Below are 19,749 nucleotides of genomic sequence, written 5' to 3'. Positions count from 1 at the left end.
TACTCGTATGACTAAATTCGGATCCAGCATTTAACCAACTGCCATGCTCTGTTTTTGTTTGGATTTTGTCAACTTTAAATACAATAACATAAAATAAAATGATTCGATCATATAGAAAATCATACTCGGCCTAAGCAAGGAATAATTAGTGAACTCTTTGGTGGTTGCAGTTCACATTCTTTCTAGAACCGAGAGAGAAACACTGGCATTAATAGCCTGAAACTTTCAACAGGCTGATGGTCTTATACATGAATTACTATTTATTCACCACCTCAAGGGTTTCCCCTCGCTTCTGGAGAGAGAGAGAGACACTAAGCAATATATTCCAGCAAAAATGAGATGGTTATTCAGGGAAACCAGATATACACCAACCAAGGAAAAACCCACCTTGCACTGCGAAGTACCACAGCTATACATCATTGGTCCCTCTTATTCCATCCAGGGATCTTCATTTATGCTGCATACCAGTACATGATTTCCCAAAGATGCATCCAAATGCTGTTCCACAGTCATCCTCATATCAGACACAGGAGCACACAATCGCTTTGCAGCATATCAATGTGATAACTGATAAGCATAGTGGAAGTTCCAAATTCGTATACTTCAATGGCTGTATGCCAAGGCTGTCACCAAAATACCAAGTACAAGAAAGGGCTGAGCGCTGGCCTGTGAAAAACAGATGAACAAAAACCAGTTTTAAGGACTTCTATTTAAATTTCATGGGGGGGTAGGAATCAAGCAGATGAAAATTGAACTCCATTGGATGATAGTACTACTTTACCCCCGTCTAAAAATGAAATAAATCAAGACGTAATCAATGGGAAGAGGAGGTTACCTGATATTTGACATCATATTTTATTGGGTCTTTCAGGAAGTACTGAAACTGAAACATCATCCACCAATATATTAGTGCATGCTGAATATGTTGCCATGAAAAGAAAATATTTTCTCCTAAAATTTCTTCTGCGCTTCTTAAGTCTTGGAAGACATCATGAAGAGTCCTCAGCCAAAGGCCAAAAAATTGTCCCGATACAACTACTACCTAAACCTGAAAATTGGATAGAGCTGCCAGGACTAGGCTATTCTACACTAAACATATATTACAACCATTCGCAATGGCACTATGGTGGTCCGTGCAGATACTTTCAACTCATTGTGGGGCCATCTAATAAACTAATATCAAAGAAAAGCCTAAAAAGAAACAATTCGACGACACCTGTACTTGTTACTCTACCTGGAAAATCATTTGGGGAATGACCAAGCCCATCAAAGCCAATGCATAATATGTTTTTCCAGTTGCTAAGAGATAACCTGCAGTATTTAACAACAGAGAAAAATCAACGGCATCCGCAGGTATATCCATTGGCATTCTTTTTTAGTTAAAAGAAAAATGGAAAGGAAGAGAGCTCATCACGATTCTACAATGTGGAAAATTGTGTATTATGCATAATAATCTCTAACCTATCCACAGTAGAAAACCTGAGTTGGGCCCAAAACTCAACATCACATTTAAGGGATTGAAAATTGAAGAACAAATAGGCGAAGTCCTCCAATCTAATCATGCAGAACTCAGAGCTGAGCCATGAAAAAAAGGTAACAGTTTGTGAAAGCAAACACGCAGATGTTTAACTCTTTATGCGTTTAAAATAATTGATATCATGGTTAGAACAATGACTATTCTAACTTGATAGTAATGATTTTAAAATATTGTTCTAACATTGGGAACCAGTGAGGTAACCATTTCTCAAAAAAAAAACATTGGAACCAGTGAGGCACAGTTGGTTCCTGAGGTTTTTCACTCAGACCCGGCACCCTGCTGGTTTAGAAGAATCCCTTAACATGTAGACTCCAAGATAAGTCTAAAAGTGCTCCTGCCCGAACAAATTGAGGTTGATGGTCACTTCATCCAGGAAAAGTTTACCTACACATCTCTTGGCAATAAGTCTGCTCATAGCAGTTGGCAGATCTATACTTTGGCTATAACCAGCACATTGGCAATGGATCTGTCACATCAGTTCTGGGATTTAGGGTGGGTGGAGGGGTGGCGGGATGGGTTATATGGGTATGTTAATTGTTAATTTAATCCCATCGTGCAAACTATTTGACTTGTATCTGTCTTCTTCTCAAGCGCACTATTGGAAATGTATATATGCCCAATAATGAAAAGGTCATTTGGGTTTATATATTTATATATTGTTGTTTGTAGTCGTCTCTTTTTTTTTATTGTATGCCTTCTTATGTAGGATCTGATGAAATAATAGGCAGTGTACATTCTCTTCCTCAAATGTCTTGTACTATAATTGACCTCCTTGTATTTTGCTCTTCATTTATCATTTGTTTTGCAGATTCACATATTTGAACAGCAAAATCCTCTCATGCTTTGATTCATTTCTTTTGGTTAAAAGAATATATAAAATGCAGGAGACACCGATTCATAGAAGAAAGAAGTTGTAAAGTTACAGTTAAATAATTCAGGGTCAAAGCATGCCTCAACAAAGACTAGAAAATCCCCACAAAAATAGGAAAATAGCAGGAAAAGAACATGTGCAATCTACCAAGTGTTCAGATGAACAGCAGAAACCAACTGATCCAAATAGGAACACACAGAAAAGAGTAACTCAGAAGCTTCATATAATAATTAGTAAGGATGACCAACATACCAGCTACTGATATCTGTGTAATGTCTATTGCACCGACACAAATCCATTTGGCAGTATCAACACCAAATGCCACTGGAAGTGACTGTTAGAACATTAAAATATAACATAAGATGTAAGAAACTACCTCAGACCATGTTCTCGTTATATTGTTGGACAAATGAGTATGGAATAAAGAGAGACCTGCAAACCAAGTGCTCTATCTCCTTCTATACTTTTGAAGTCATTTATGATAGCAATACCTAGCTGCATTGAGAAACAAAATCCATGTTCGATGATCCATGAACAGTGAATAATTTCAGGAAAACAAGCACGAAAGAAAAGTCATACCCCTGCAATGCTGTACAACACTGTCAATACGATTACATCAGGAGTAAGGGTTCCAAATAAAGCTTGACCAGCCCACCTATAAACAAATTGCATTCAACATAGAGGTCCTCTCAGGTGATAATTTTGCATGACTAAGTCAAACTTGATTTGATAAGGAAGGGTAAAAATGACGTCATTTCATCAAGGGGTGGAAATTATCTAGTCAACAACTCTCAAGAAGAAATCTTCCAACTGAATAAACTACCAAGGCAGGCTTATGTAGCTTGCTCCTAGCGCAAAATTTCCGATCCATCCATTCTGCTTGAGCTGCAAGGAGAAAATATTAATATCGAGAGATATGAAGAAGATTCCTTCTTCATGCCATAGCATGTCTCTATAAAGGAACGAAATTTACAATGGAAAGGAAGAAGGAAAAAGATGAACCTTAAGAGGTGGAGCAGAATATATGTATGACAATAAGGATCCACCCACTGCTAGACAAAAAATTATAGGAAAACTATGCCCTGCCTGAAATGAAACTAATGTTTCAGAAGTTGGTACTTAAGTGGAAGTAGCACATCAAGGACAAGTTAGTAAAACCCCAGCAAACGCTTATTACAAAGACTCACCCACACATCCAGCAGAACTGCCAAACCAAGGCCACCAAGGAGCAGAACCCAAATCTGAGTAATCACCTAATAACATGCCAAATTGTTAAAAAAAATGGAATCCCAAATGAGATTAACAATAAAATCATAATAATTGGACTTTGATATGATGGATCTAAAGTTAAGTTTTGATCATGTATCCTTGAAAAAAATATTTTCTTTTTGATCTCCTCCAGTATCCTTTCTATAGAGATCTCAAAACGACTTGAAGAGAACACATTATCAGATACATCTGTTTGTCTGTAAGCGGGTAAACATGTCCATATGTACTATGCACATTTAAGCAATATTTCATACATAGTTCCATGCATAGGCAAGCGTGCATAAGCTCATGCACCTAAAAACAAATATCTTTGCATTTTCTGACAAACATAAAGATACAACTCTATCCGTTGAAAAGAACAAATCCAAGTATGAGCGAGACAGATAAGGAATGGTGACAGGTGGTGCTACTCATGAACATAAGCAAGTCAATGAATTTACAACTCCTCAACTGCTAGTGTGAATAATGTACTTTTTTTTACCCTAAACGTTTAGAAAATCATAATAATTGGACTTTGATATGATGGATCTAAAGTTAAGTTTTGATCATGTATCCTTGAAAAAAATATTTTATTTTTTATCTCCTTCAGTATCCTTTCTATAGAGATCTCAAAATGACTTGAAGAGAACACATTATCAGATACATCTGTTTGTCTGCATGCGGGTAAACATATCCATATGTACTATGCACATTTAAGCAATATGTCATACATATTTCCATGCATAGGCAAGCGTGCACAAGCTCATGCACCTAAAAACAAATATCTTTGCATTTTCTGACATACATAAAGATACAACTCTATCCGTTGAAAAGGACAAATCCAAGTATGAGCGAGACAGATAAGGAATGGTGACAGGTGGTGCTACTCATGAACATGAGCAAGTTAATGAATATACAGCTCCTCATCTGCTAGTGTGAATAACGTACTTTTGTTTACCCTAAACGTTTAGAAAATATCAGCTAATTAAGATAAGGATTATTGAACTAATATGAAATATATTAGGCAGATACATAAACTGAATTACATAAAGAAGCGTCTGTAACAAAAATAAATATATAATTTCTATTGATTATGTGGCCTTTCAAGGCCTTAAAACCAATAGTCTTACGCTCAATGGGAGTTAGAGAGAGACTAAATCTAGGTGCTTGACGCACTGGGGCCTAGATTCATATACCCCGAGTATTTGAGGCATTGAGAAAATACGTTTTGAGAGTGTGAACTCTCAGGGAGGTGTGAGGGTCACCTCTCAGTCAGGACTATATTGATTGGAATGCCTCATAGTTGATGTGATAAGCCAGGACTTGGAGAACCTAATCGAGAATAATAGAACCCCAAGTATTTAAAAGAGTATTCCCCCTGTATGGAATGGTCGGTTAATGGGACATAAGCCTGTATCATGACACGAGACCGTTCCATGGCATGTGCACCCACAGTCGTGTGGGGAAGCTACTCTTCTATAGTATTATCCAACTTAGAAGAGCTAGTGCGCATGTGCTTTGAGAGGACCCCTGTATTTGAGTAGGAACATGTTCCACAGGAGTACACCAGTAATCCATTGAACCCCTGGTGGCGGGAAGCTTTGGCTCAGCGACTTTGATGTGAGCAATTATGTATCCCTGTCATAGACTATGGAGCATAGCTCCATTGGGTCAGCTTGAGATACTGGTGGAACGTCATTCAAGTTAGCCCAATGGAAGACTCCGACTAGTGTTATAAGTCTAGAGACTCCATATTAATCTAAAATTGATGAGAAAATATTTTATATAGATGAAAAATTGTGTAATAATATTGAGAAATTATTTAGAGAATTTTTAGGATTTTTGGAGATTTTTTCAGTTTTTTTTTAAACAATAAAATATGATTTTCAAATTTGTTTGACATAAATACCAAACAAAGACATTCTATGGGGATGCCACATGGATCCCAAGTAGCTATAGGGATGCCATGTGGCACCCCCACCTCCCCAATCGTGGATGACATCATGCTGACATCATATCTATGTGGGGACCTATTTATCATTAATTCTTTTGTTGGTATTATGTTATAACATGTTGTCTTGTTATTTAAAGTGTTATATATTGTTATGACTTACGTTTGATTTAAGTCACATGTTTTTTTTTTGGCTCATATGTATCATTTTTGGCATGTGTGAAGTCATGAAATTTTGAGAATTAATTTAATTCATATTATTATCCACATATGATTTTATAGCATGTAAGTGTATCTTATGTGGCACCACCTTATGGACTTGACCCATGTGAAACGTTAGTGTTGTTAAAATCCTATTGGTGGTGTCATAAGATATTTTATTCACATGTGTGGATGTCTCATATTACATTTATGTCCATATCCTTCTATTTTATTGACTCTCACAAACTATTCAAAAACCAGGGGTATAAGTGTAAACATGAATTTGGACTTAATGGGAAATAAAACATGAAGCTAAGGATTTCAAGGTAAAATGACTATAAACCTAGGTTTTAAGGAGTGAAAGGTGTCAAAAGCTCATCCATTGATCTTGGTGATAAGATATGGAAGAGTAGCTTGGATAAAAACCTCTCATGTGCTATTAATCTAAGGCATCAAGGATCAAGATCAAATCCATCTTTATGATCTAAGTATAAAAGTAACTTATGGGATCAATTATAACCCTAACTTGAGTATTCACTTTAAAGAGAAAGAGAGAGAGAGCCCTTGAAAAAAATGTGGTCACCCATGAGACTATCTTCTTCCTTGAGCTTTCATTTGAAACCTTTCCATAGAATAGTCCATCATTTATGTGATCAAGCCCATACTATTGCTTCATTAAGGTATTTTTTTCTTCTCATATTTTTAATTCCTACCTCATTTCCATTATCAAAGCTTGTTGTAATTCTTAATTTACAGTAGCTTTCTTCATTTTTGGTCATGAAAACTTGATATTTGAAGAGTCCCAAAACAATAGAGTAGTCCATACACATAGTATGTGTGGACTAGCTTACTTACTCCATGATCTTGAGTAGTTTCAACTTGATTTCTTAATCTTATTTTTCTGAAATTTTTACTGAGAATATACAACTGATGAGAGGTTTATTTCATCATATTTGAGCATAAGAAATAGTCCATTGAGTTATCTTTTTAATGTTGAAAAGTTCGTGTGGTCCCTTATGGACCACATAGTGTAGTTTCACCATAACTTTCTTATTTTGTGTAATATCTCTCTCAAACTTGGAAGGGTTATTTTGATACATGTCTCTCTCATGATTTGATCCCTATTAAGTGAAATAAATGTGATTATTGCTTCCCATTGGATTGATCTCCTTGAGTTATTATTATCACCCGTGCTTTAGACAATGGGACAAAATTAAGTCCTCAAAAGGCCCTTTCGTGGCCCGGGCACAAGGGGTTCGAACCATGGTTTCTCCATGTATGTTTGCATGTTAATTTGATGTATTTACAGTTATTAAATAGATTTATGATTGGTTCAATTGAGTATGTTGTGTGAATATTGAGATTGCTTTTTAATCTTACGGTATGAGCTTTAATGCTATTCATTATTGTTTATGCGAATTGAAATCTTATTGCGTTATTATGATCAAGAGTATGATGTGTATGAGATATTATGATATATGATGAGGATGAAGAATGAAGATGAAATTATCATATAATTTTGATATAATGAGGAATTGCGAGTGCAAGTCATGCAATATGTTGTAGAGATGTATAATGTGCATATTTGAATATTGTATTCAGTTTAATTGAGTTTTTGAGTAGGGGATTTGTAAGGGACCTATTAGGGTTGAATTTTATTATTCAAATGTGTATAAACCATGTTTGTAGGCTGGAATATATGTATTATGGTTTTGTATTGAGATATTCATGCATTTAAATCATTGAGTTTTTATACAATGGAAAGTTTTTAAAAGAATGCATTTCTAGCCCATTGGTCTTATACCACCAACAATTTCAATGGAATCACATCGTTCCAGTCAAATGCAATTATCCGTTTCTTTGCCATTAAATTGCTCAAGTCTTGTTGATGATCAAGATAAGCAATTAGATACCGATGAAATTAACCACAACCAGCTGCAGAAGAGTCAACCAAAGAAGAGAAAATGCAATATATGATCATAACAAACCAGAGAGTAATTCACTTACTTCACCCTCTGATATTGCTCCTGATGGAATTGGACGATAGGGTTCATTAATCGCATCGATTTCTTTATCATAATAGTCATTTATGGTCTGCATACAACACAAGAGTAACTCAAGAAAAATCTAGAATATGAAATCCACTTAGAATAAAGATTTGAGAGTCAAAGCCGGATAACTAATATAAGTTAATTTCATGATGTTATGGTAAAGAACTTACCTGTGTATAACCAGTAAGAAAGGGTCCAGACAACAACATGCAAACAATAGATTTTGCCACATCTTCTATATTCCAGTGAAAGTTGCCTGCATTGAGAAATTGGCTTGAAATGATATGCTGGACTCACTTATCTACAATGCAGATAGATGCCTAATCTTATTAACAAAAAAATAATTCAAGGGAAACATCTTGTGCCTTTTCTTTGTTAACCAAAAGGAATTGATTAGTTAACTATTAGATGCTTGCTCTTTAAAATAGTATGCTTCATAATGTGCTACCCAAACTATGTAATTATATAACTAGAGATGTGAATGATCCTAAGGATAATTTTATGGGCAATCAATTGGGGAAATATTTGAAAAGGACAAACAATAGAAAGAATGTGGGAGATATTGCTCAAAGCAATGGTACAAGTACACAAAAAGCTCAAGCTTCCAAAGCAAAATAAACAGATGAACTCTGGCATGGCCCCTTTTAGTAGATTGATTATCTTATGGTATTTGGAACACTATGAGAGAATGAGGAATCCCAAGATGGTAATCTTCTAAATTATCTTCTACAATTGATTAGTTTCATTTTGCCTTCTTGTGTAAGGATTATGGTACAATTTTATCTTCTTTGGTTGATTAGTTCCATAATACTTAACATAAGGGTCCTTATTGCCAAGATTTGTATATCCAGTCAAGTATATAAATGGTTGGTTGTCTGAATTAGTATCTTCTCAAGTTTTGTTTCACAATGTATCAAAATCGATGCATCTATGTTGTCTAGTGGACAACAGATATGGGGCCCATATAAGAAGCTCAAAATATGTTTGCTTTTCCTTTAAAAAGAAAAGGCAAAGAGGAGTCTGCTATGCTCAGTGCGTGTGTGCAAGCATATGAATGTATCTGGTGCATGCATGCACACACGCACACACACACACACACATATATATATATATATATATATATATATATATGTAAAAATGTTTACATAACTTCAACCTGCGTAAAATGTCCACCTAAGCAGAAAAAATATTTTAAGCTTCAGGATCACATGTTGCTTATTACACATATTTGTTACTTCTTCTACCACAAATGGAGAAGGTACAAAACATGAAATTGTTAGGATTCAAGCACATACCAGAAGCAGCAGCTCCACAAACCACTCCCCATACCAATGGAGGCCAAGTAACAGGCTTTGTTAGCTGGAGACGAATCTTCCATGTATTCTGCAAATTCATATTTTTAATCAATTCATAATGCGGAAACCAAGAATTTCAAGGATTATAATATACCAACTAGTTTTTTGTATTGTTTGGTTTCTAAAAAAAAAGCTATATCAATGCTACACATTCTATGGTTTATACTTACATTCTTACAGGCATGGTTCACTAACAATATACATTTATTTAAAGATAATTTTTGGATGATACTGTACTATTTGGTACATACCGGTGGCTCAAGCAATTGCCCAGTAGTTTGTAATGAATGCTTTACGTCAATAGCAAAGCATAATATTTTTTTTGAAAAGGAGAACTTCATAAATAACAAACCTAAAGAGAAAAGAAAAAAATAGAGGAGAAAAGGAAAAGTCCCTAAATAAAGAATGCCCCCCCCATTCCATGATCGGAATTTCCATCCCCACTCTTAAAAGCATTCTTCATGATATTTTCACAAAGACGCTCCATCAACCTGCAGACCCATTGAACAACATTGAGCAGAACACTTCCACAATCAAGGGACCGAAGAAAAAGCAAAAGACCATAGAGACAAAATATTGAAATTGTTCTTCTGCCTCAACAGGGTCACAAAATCCAGTAGGTCCTATAAGGGTCCTATTAAGCTCTGCCTTGGCTGGTTATATAACTAAGCCACCCAGTCCAAGAGGCCCATCTTGGGAGACGCTATCAAAGTAAAATTTTAGGATACCGAACAGCAGCTTAGCCCAAGAAAGTCAGATTCTTCGCTTAGTCCATAAACCAGGTCTGAAGCCAAAAATTTATTTGAAGTTAACAACCTACAGAATCACAGAATCCCTAAAATTGCAAACAGCTTCCAAGTAAAGAACCAATTTTGACCAATTATGTACAAGACCAGTATCTAATTGGCACATCCACCTATGAGGGCATAACCACTCAGAAAAAATAAAAAAACTGAAGTAAGTTCAGGAAGATTTCTCATTGTTTGCTTTTGTGTAAGGACAATATAGAAGGAGAACATCTCAAGAAAGGGAACACCTACAGTTTCAGCTGCTGTCCACCCTATGCGTGAAGGGAACAATTGGACTTCAACTTCTACATCTTTGAAGATGGTGTTTGGAGCTAGTCCACAATAACCTCATCTCGTGTGACCTCCATCCAAAGAGAAAAAGGGCAAGACGTACCACCCCTCTGCCCACTAGAGAATTAGAACGGATTTACTAAAAAAAAAAGCTCAAACTATCTGATTTCCATTGGTTTTATTAAGAAGTCTAACTGGGATAAACTATTCTAAAAAAGCACCCCAGCAGATCACCCTCTCAAGAAAAGGAAATGAACCACCCAAAACCCCATTCTTTTCCTCCAGGATGAGGGACCATACCAGCTATATGCAGGAATCAAATGTTCATCGCTTCCACATTGTACCATACATCCAATCATTATATTTATGCCCTCATAAACAATCCAAGACTTAATCTCCTTCTTGAAATCTGCTTTTAGAAAACACATCCTTTTCCACACCCTTGAGATTCTTTTTCACCACATCAACTCCCTGATCCGCTATGATGTACAGATATGTCAAAATGGATGCTGTATCCATGTTGGACACTTTAAGAAATATACAAAACAACAAAAAATCAATGATTGAACGATGTTGAAAGGCATATCCCTGCATCATAGATGATCGCCATTCCATTTCTCCCACACTCAACCCCAAAGAATCCCAAGCTCCTCCTTAAAGGCCAAAGCTGTTTCACTAATAAGTGGGGTATATTTACTAGTTACAGGTCAAGAGAAGTTGAAGACTATGCATTTTGGTTTATGCTAGCATGTCAATTGAGCATTTAGAGCATGTGGTTACACTGATAGAGGGGTTAGATGGATGGTGCTATGAAAGGAAAAATTTTCGTCCTAGGGTCAATATGTTGTCCTGTCAAAGCTTTCAACATCAGCATCCTAGTCAGTTGTTGTTTGTTTCTTTGTTTAACATAAGTGCCAAATATAAGTACCACAGGACCAAATAGGAAAGAGATGTTTCAAAGAGATTACCTTTAGAATCAATGTAAAGAGCAAATAAGAAGATAAATTTCCTAAGCCTGAAGGCCATCTCATGGGACCAAGTGAAACATTTTTGGACTATAAAAAATGCATGAATAAACATATTTTGTACAAAATATGTACCTAAAACAAGGTTATTGGACACTATTTGCCCCCTTTTAAACCTAGACCGCCCAGGTTTTGGGTGGTCGCCTAGGCGCTAGGCGACCTAGACCCCCAGCTGTATAGGCGCCGCCCAGTGGTTTTTGGAACACTGGTTCTTTATCCTGACTAACTAATTTGCCTAAAAATCGGGAGTTGTTAGGGCTCAAAAGGGAAGTATGTTCTTTCCTATGGTTTGGGGCAAGAATTGATTTTCGGAAGGATCAGATCAGGTTATGGAAGGCAAAAGCTCGGTGAATTTTCCATGGTTGATAAGCTCGGTGAATTTTCCATGGTTGATAAGCTCGATGAATTTTCCATGGTTGATCATTATTTAAATAGGCAGGCCCTAGTTAAGGATGTTCATCAAGTCTCACCTTTCAATTGAATATTTTACTAATTAAGAGAAGGAAGAGCCAGTGTCAGGTGGAGTAATTGGAATAATATGAAGATGAATACAGCCCAAATTGGTACAGTGGTGTAGAGAATTCACGAATTTCTACAAGAGAGTTATCAAATACATACTTGTATTATGAGACATTTTTGGCCCAAACATTGTCACCACTAGCAGTTTGGAGTTTGATATGGTAAGTAGTGCAATGAGCATGTAAAATTCTGAAGAATTGATAAATTGAATATCCTTCCTGGATAACGTGGTATGGCCTTTCCATTGTCACTCAAATCCCCTCTTGGGAGAAGGAAAAAAGAGTATAGTTGCCCTTTAGCTACATCAAGACAAGGACCATGAATTGCCTTGTATTTTAAGTAGCTTTTACCAAAAGCCCATCAATCATAGAAGAGAATGACTTAAAAAGGATACCAAAGCTAGTATTTAAATTACTGGAATATACCAGAACAATGTGGTTACTGGCTTAGTGAAGTACTAGTTCAAGATCAAGCATAAGAGAATCATTGCCCTAAAAACAGTGCTACTTAGATGGTCTCACTATCTCATAACTATCTGACAGTAGAAATAGTAATAAAACCATTTCGTATCGTTGGATTCAACCATGCCAGCAGGAGCTAACTCAGGTAGCAGAACTTCAAACTGGTTCAGATAGAAAAACACTAAAGTGACTCCACCAGTTTGATCCTAATACTGCTATGCCCCATAGTATTAGTTGTCCTTGTCATTCATCTTTTGGTGTTTTAGCTGTCCTCAATGATGCACAAGTATGGGTACGGATATGGGCATAATTAAAACAAAATCTTTTTTTTGGTGATTTTGCATACATTTTGAAGTATGTGACAGATAGAGCACCCTTTTTGAAATATCTTTGCATCATTGTGTTCATCAAAAAAGAAAAAAAAAGGAAAAAGGATTACAGGCATTGAGCTTGAATGAGGAGTAAGTTCAGTTAAACTAGTTCAGTTAAAAGAAAAAAAAAAAAAGGATTACAGCCATTGAGCTTGAATGAGGAGTAAATTCAGTTAAACTAGTTCAGTTAAACTCAATCGCATGATAATCAAATATATGTGCTAAATACCTTAGATGTTTTTGTTTTTTTCTGAGTGGGGATATTCTTTCAATATTTGTAATGCTTGAATGGGTATGGGTACGGATGTGAACATGATTAAAACAAATTTTTTTTTTGGGTGATTTTGCATACATTTTGAAGTATGTGACACAGATACAGCACCCTTTTTGAAGTATTTGTGCACCATTATGTTCATATAAAATAAACAAATAAATAAAGATTACAGTCATTGAGCTGAATGAGTAGTTAAGTTCAGTTAAACCAGCTCAGTTAAACTCAATCGCATGATAATCAAATACATGCGCTAATCAAAGTATTTGTTCAAAGATTATAGAATCATTAATCACACTATACATTGAGGAAGCCAATTAGAGGGCTATGAAGTATGAACCAGGATATTTACAAATATTGAAAGCTTTCGACATTTCTATCCAAATGTTCAACTTTCAATCCAAATAGTCTTTTTGTTTTGGTTTTTTTTTTTTTTTTAATTGTTGGTTGGGGGGGGGCAGAGAGAGAGAGAGATTATAATATTATAAAATTTGAGAGGTTAAGAAGCCATGTGCGGAGCTCGACAGGAGAACAGGGACAAAAAGAACTCTGAAAACATACTCCCGAATTTTGAAGCAAAAGCCCCTAAACCTAATATTGATTTAGCATATGGATGCTTTGAACTTGCATTACCAACTCTTTTGGGATAACAGAATCAAAGAGTCATGAAATTTCAGTTTCCATTGCCTTAAGTTTTCAACAAATTTACACAGGAATAGCTTGAGAACATATGCCACTAAATTGACAGATTTTTTAATCCTCATACATTCATGAACAATCTAAACCGGTTTTGAGTCCAGTTCAGGGGAATAATCCGCAATTTCCACCAATCTTTCAGATACTATGTTCAATCCAAAGTCTAAAATGCTTCCAATTAAGAAACGAAAAACTCTAAAATGGTTATGAACACATTTCAAAACATCCCTGCTAGGAAAATAATAAGCATGTTCCACAAAATATTTGGCCATGAAATTCTTTCAACAAGAAACCTAAACACTCTAAAATGCTTATGAAACCACTATCAAGAAAATGCCACCGAATTTGTACCAAATCCTCAAGCTCATTGCCGTTTGAAATTCTGCCTTGAAACACTTCCATTCTGAAACTCATAGCTCATATAAGCAAGAATGACTTGGAATTAGAATTTGAAGAGAGAGAGAGAGAGAGAGGGACAGAGAGACAGAGAGAAGAGAGATAAAGGGAGTAAACTCACCGATTCTTGCGATGCTCCTTTTATGCCAAGAAGCTGGTTGAAGCTGGAACCACCATTATTTCCACCGGGCACCTTATCCGGAGCTGAAGGTTTAACTGCCAACAATACCAAAGAACTTCTGAAGCGCACTCGATAACCAGACACAGTTGGACCGCAAAAAAACCAGTAAAGGAATATGCAATTGTAGAGAGAGAGAGAGAGAGAGAGGAGGAGGCACCTTCATTTGCATCTGTTTCTGTAGCTCTGACACTAAACCTTGGTCTTGAAGCAGGAAAAAAACGAAATTTGCGATGAATATGAAGGGATGCAGAATGCAGAGGATGGTTAACAGGTTGCAGAGAAGCTATCTTTCTGCAAGAGCCCTGGGGTTGAGGTATTCCAAGACAGGCAATCCCACTGGACAGGGAAGCCATAGTGTGTTAGAGAGAGAGGCAAGCAAGAGAGTGCAAAACGATAACGACATTGACGAGAGGTTTTATCTCTTTAACTACCGGTGCAGTGTCCGTTGCCGTTATGGAGAGAGAGAGAGAAGGCTTAGAGAGATGACTTGGAGAGACAAATAACGAGATTAGAGTGACAAAAGGGGTTAGGAAAATGTACATTTATTAGAGAGGAGTTTGAGATATAAAAGGCACAGTTAGGAGCCTGTTTGATAACGGGAAGGTAAATGTCCCAAAAAAAAAATGGAAGTTCTTTTTTTACTAGGGAAGAGCCAGTTTGATAACGGGAAGGTAAATGTCCCAAAAAAAAAATGGAAGTTCTTTTTTTACTAGGGAAGAAAGAAGTTATTTTAAAAAGTTTTAAGTGTATATATTTGATAACTTGTTGGAATGTCAAAGAAGTTCTAGACATTTGTTGGAATATCAAAGAAGTTCTAAGTACTTGTGTTTGACAACCTCCCGTCGAAATATAAAGTCATATTTATGTAAATATTATTTTTATATCAGACATAAAATAACATATAATATATATATTATATTGTAAATATCTATTACATACATAAATTATATTATACAACTAACATATATTATATTTTATATTATGTAATATATTATATTATATTAAATAAGTATATATTATATATTAGCATAAAATAGGAAAATTATTGCTAATACATCTATATTTTACTATAATTGGAAAAAAAAAAAAAACTTCAATTTTTCAAAACCTTGCCTATACCCTTTCTCACAATTTTTGGCTTTTTTCGGACCAAAATAACCCTCACGGTAATCTTTTTATGATAATAGATATTAAGCTTTACGGTAATTGAAATACCGTAATAAGTTAAATGAGTATTACGGCAATCAAAATATCGTAATAACTTGAAGTAGTATTGCGGTATTTTAATTATCGTAATAGTATTACTGTACTTTAATTACCGTAACATTTTTCCTGTCAATTACAAACCCGTATTGATTGAAAAGCTTCAAACAAAGCTAATATCAAGGTTACCTCTCTCCTCCTGCGTTCTGTGAACTTGCCTTGGAAGCACTGTAATCTTCACTCTTAGGATGTTACGATCAACTCTTAGGATGAACCTTGGCCAAGATTTCACATTCTTGAGAATTTTGAGTTATACTCATTATCTAATTTCGACGAAATTTTGTAAATTTTCCAGAGAGAGATTATGGAAGAGATGCACGCCTTCCTGGGGAATGGCATGTCACGAATTGAGGTTATCTCTCTTTGTCTCTCTATAGAAATTGGTTTATCTATGTAAACCTTTTTCTTCATTGTCCCACTGTTTATGAAAATTGAAAACATTACGGTACTAAGATTGCCGTAAATAATGTGGGAACCTTTACGGTAATTTAATTACCGTAATTCTACTTCAACACGTTACGTACTTCAACATATTTCAGTATTTTACTTTATTTTATTTTTACCGTAATAATTTTTCAACGTATTACGGTATTTCAATTACCGTAAAGCTTAATATATTTTATGGTAAAAAGACAACCGTAAAGGGTATTTTCATCCTAAAAAAAGCGAAAATTCAGAAAAATGGTGCATGCGAGGTTTGGAAAGTTGGACTTTTTTTTCAATTTTATTAAAATATAGGTAGATTAGCAATAATTACCCTATAAAATAAATATATAGTAATAATTTAAATATCAATATATGATATTTATAACATACTATAATATATAATATAGTGTAGTTTATATTTATTTTATTATATAATATATAATCAAAATATATTATATTACATAAATGTATAACATATATAAATATATATTATATATAATATAATATATAACATAGTTTATTTTATTTTTATTTTTATATATAATATAGTTTATTTTATTTTTATTTGTATGTATAATATATAATATAGTGCAATTTATATTTATTTTATTATATAATATATTATAAAATATATTCTATTACATAAATATATACTATATAATAAAAATATATTAATAATTTAAATATAAATATATAATATATAACATAATATAATATATTATATATAGTATTTATATATTTATTATATTAATATGTATTTTTATTATAATAATATTATAAATATCTATTATATAAATAAAATATATTATATATTATAAAATAAAATGTAAAACATATATTATATATAACTTAATATAATATATAATATAATAAATTACTTTATTAACATTTATTTGTATTATATAATATAATATAATACAATACAAACACAAATATAAATTAATAATATCAATATAATTATAAAGAGGGAGGCATAATAGGGTATGAGGAATTAAGTTCCTATTTTAAGTTCTATCATTTTAGATGGAACTTTTTTTCTTAAACACAAGGGAACAAAGAAATTCTAGGTGGAATTTCAGTACTGTATAAGTTCCAAGCATCAAACACATAACTTGTGCAGTAATTAATAGTAATGGCGAAGTTCCTTCTTCCTCCCCTAACTTCCTATTATCAAAGTGGGAACAACTTCCTATTATCATGGTGGGAACATTTAGTGGAAGAATAAGGTCAGAGTGGGAACATTTAGAAAGAGAAAGAAGTGGCACATTTAGAGGGAGTATAAGGTCAGAGTGGGACAGAGGAAGGTTAGAAAGATAACTTTATAGAGAGTTGAAAGTCAGGCATAGTTAAAAGAGAGTAAGTATGATTAGAGAATGAAATGAGTCAAAGAGTTAGAGCTAATGAGCATGATTAGAGAGACGATTTAGGGCTAGAAAAGGCGCCACTGATAAAGAATGGGTATAGTTTCTGGAGAGTTAGAGAGAGAAAGGGGCAGGTTAGAGAGTGAAAAGTAGAAAGTGACACCATTGGAGAAGATTGAGGCCCTAAACAATCAAAGTAGGCGCACCTTGTGTTGAAAGGTATTGTTTCAGTATTGAAAATATTTATAATGGCCTACAAATTTGTTTTCATCTCTAATTATAAAATTTTAAGCTTAAAAAATAGTATAAATCGAGCATATTAATGAACGTATGAAAATCTTGAAAATTGAAGATCAAAAAATATAGTACAAAATGTACTATTTTCAATACTTGAAATCTATTTCTTTTCATGTCAAATAGATCTTGAAGTCAAGATGATCGATTTAAATATTTTTTAGCATCAATACCTCTCCTAACGAATTTTTGAGGTGCACCTTAATTTAATTGTTTAGGGTCGGCCCTTATATAAATTTTTTCCTTTATATAAAAAATGAGTTAAAGAAAGAAACACATCAGAGAAAAAGGAGTTCGAGATAAAACTTATGAGAGAGATAATTCAAAGAGAAAATTACATATAACCTTTAAGAATAGACTTTTTATCCAACTTACTCCAACCACTTTTTTTTTCTCACTTTTTACCCCAAGCTTTTTTAGAAAATACCCCCCCTAAGTCATAGAAAAAAAAAATAAAGACCACAATACCCTCTAGAAAGCATATGGTCCTGTACAAAATAAGGGTGGTCCAACACTTTGCTTCTAGAAAGCATGCGGTCTGGTACAAAATAGGGACAGTCTGGCACAAAATGGGGGCAGTTTAACACTTTGCTTTTGGAAAACATGCGGTCCGACGTAAAATAGGAGAGATCTGGCAATTGGGCATACAGTCCAACACAAAATGGGGGTGGTTCGACACTTTGCGCTTCTGGAAACCATGCGGTCAAACACAAAATAGAGGCGGTCCAACACTTTGGACATGCAGTCCGACACTATGGGCATTTTCGTTAAAAAATATTACTTTTTGATTTGGGGGTATTTGCTATAAAAGTTCAATTTGGGGTACAATTTGCTTAAAAACTCATTGGAAATAGGTTGTCTGGAAAGACTTTTTTGTAAGTGTAATTATCGCAAATATACCTATATTTTAGCTTAATTAGAAAAAAAAAAAACCCAACTTTCAAAAACCTAGTCTACACCCTTTTGCTTCATTTTCGAGTTTTTTTTTAATAAATGACCTTCACGGTAGTCGTTTTACTGTAATTCATATTAAGTTTTATGGTAATTAAAATACCGTAATAACTCGAAGTAGTATTACGGTGATTAAAATACCGTAATAACTCGAAGTAGTATTACGGTGATTAAAATACCGTAATAACTCGAAGTAGTATGACGGTGATTAAAATACCGTAATAACTCGAAGTAGTATTACGGTAATTAAAATACCGTAATAATTTGAAGTAGTATTACGGTACTGTAAGTACTGTAATAGATAACATTTTCTTTACTGCATTATTCTACCATAATTAGGCACCATGTAAAGCTTCCTTCTCCACCAATGAGGGAGAGGAGAGAGATAAGATTTGGAAGAGAGAGGGGTTTTACATGTAAGAGAGAGATATTTGAGAGAGAAAGAAGGAAAGAAAAGTAGCATGGAGAGAAAGACAGAAAGTTTAGGGATGGATGGAGATGAAATAGAGATAAGGACGGGATAGAGATGGTTTGTTGGGGCGATTGAGAGAGATAGAGGGGGAAAGTTGAGACAAAGAGGGGTACGTGGGACTAAAAGTGCCCTATAAAATGAGTTAAACATTATGGTAGTTAAAGTATCGTATAAAATGAAAACATTACAGTTACAGTACTTAAAGTACTATAATACTACTTCAAGTTATTACGGTATTTTAATTACTGTAATACTACTCAAGTTATTATGGTAGTTTAAATACTGTAAAACTTAATATGAATTATGGTAAAACGACTACTGTGAAGGTTATTTTCGTAAAAAAAAATCCAAAAATGAAGAAAAATGGTGTAGACGAGGTTTTTGAAAATTGGGGTTTTTTTTTCCAAATAAGCTAAAATATAGGTATATTTATAATAATTTCCCTTTTTGTAATTTTCTCCATTGTAAAAAGAGAAATGACATGATTAAATAGAAAACCACTTAGAAAAAGTTAAAGCAAGGACATGATTAGATAGAAAAACCACCTAAAAAAGGTTTGAGCAAAGAGGTGACATTGAACACATAAAAGGAAGGTGACATGTGAATGTCCTAAAAAACAAAATCAGCGATTATCCATTGGGAGATAAAAGGTACAATGCCTCATTTTTTTTTGAGAAAAATACATACATATCCGTTATACTTTACGTTATTATGATTACACCTAATAGTTTCCGTTATTACTCATCTGTCCGTTTTTTATCTTCCATAA

At 34.3% G+C, this 19,749-nt stretch overlaps 1 protein-coding gene across 2 annotated transcripts; it reads right to left on the bottom strand.

The window, feature by feature from the left end:
* Positions 1–179: 179 nt before the first annotated feature.
* On the bottom strand, positions 180–14,598 carry G4 (UbiA prenyltransferase family protein). 2 transcript variants are annotated; one of them, XM_088874923.1, is made up of 15 exons: positions 14,371–14,598; positions 14,154–14,248; positions 13,988–14,039; positions 9,155–9,242; positions 8,030–8,115; positions 7,816–7,902; positions 3,596–3,661; positions 3,411–3,494; positions 3,232–3,293; positions 2,988–3,063; positions 2,841–2,903; positions 2,661–2,742; positions 1,235–1,311; positions 836–883; positions 180–666 (listed from the first exon to the last, which is right to left on the bottom strand). In XM_088874923.1, exons 3-15 carry the CDS (start codon positions 14,036–14,038, stop codon positions 604–606), a joined length of 933 nt encoding a protein of 310 aa, XP_088731049.1. In that variant the 5' UTR covers position 14,039; positions 14,154–14,248; positions 14,371–14,598; the 3' UTR covers positions 180–603. The 2 variants fall into 2 exon arrangements, with proteins under 2 accessions (XP_088731049.1, XP_006843631.1); XM_006843568.4 differs by lacking the exon at positions 13,988–14,039.
* Positions 14,599–19,749: the final 5,151 nt, after the last annotated feature.

Source organism: Amborella trichopoda, chromosome 8 (genome assembly GCF_054954075.1).
Source record: "Amborella trichopoda isolate Santa Cruz 75 chromosome 8, AtrichopodaSantaCruz75HAP2 v2.0, whole genome shotgun sequence".
Classification (NCBI taxonomy): domain Eukaryota; kingdom Viridiplantae; phylum Streptophyta; class Magnoliopsida; order Amborellales; family Amborellaceae; genus Amborella; species Amborella trichopoda.
Note: the sequence above shows the minus strand (reverse complement) of the source record. Positions and strands in the feature narration are given on the sequence as shown.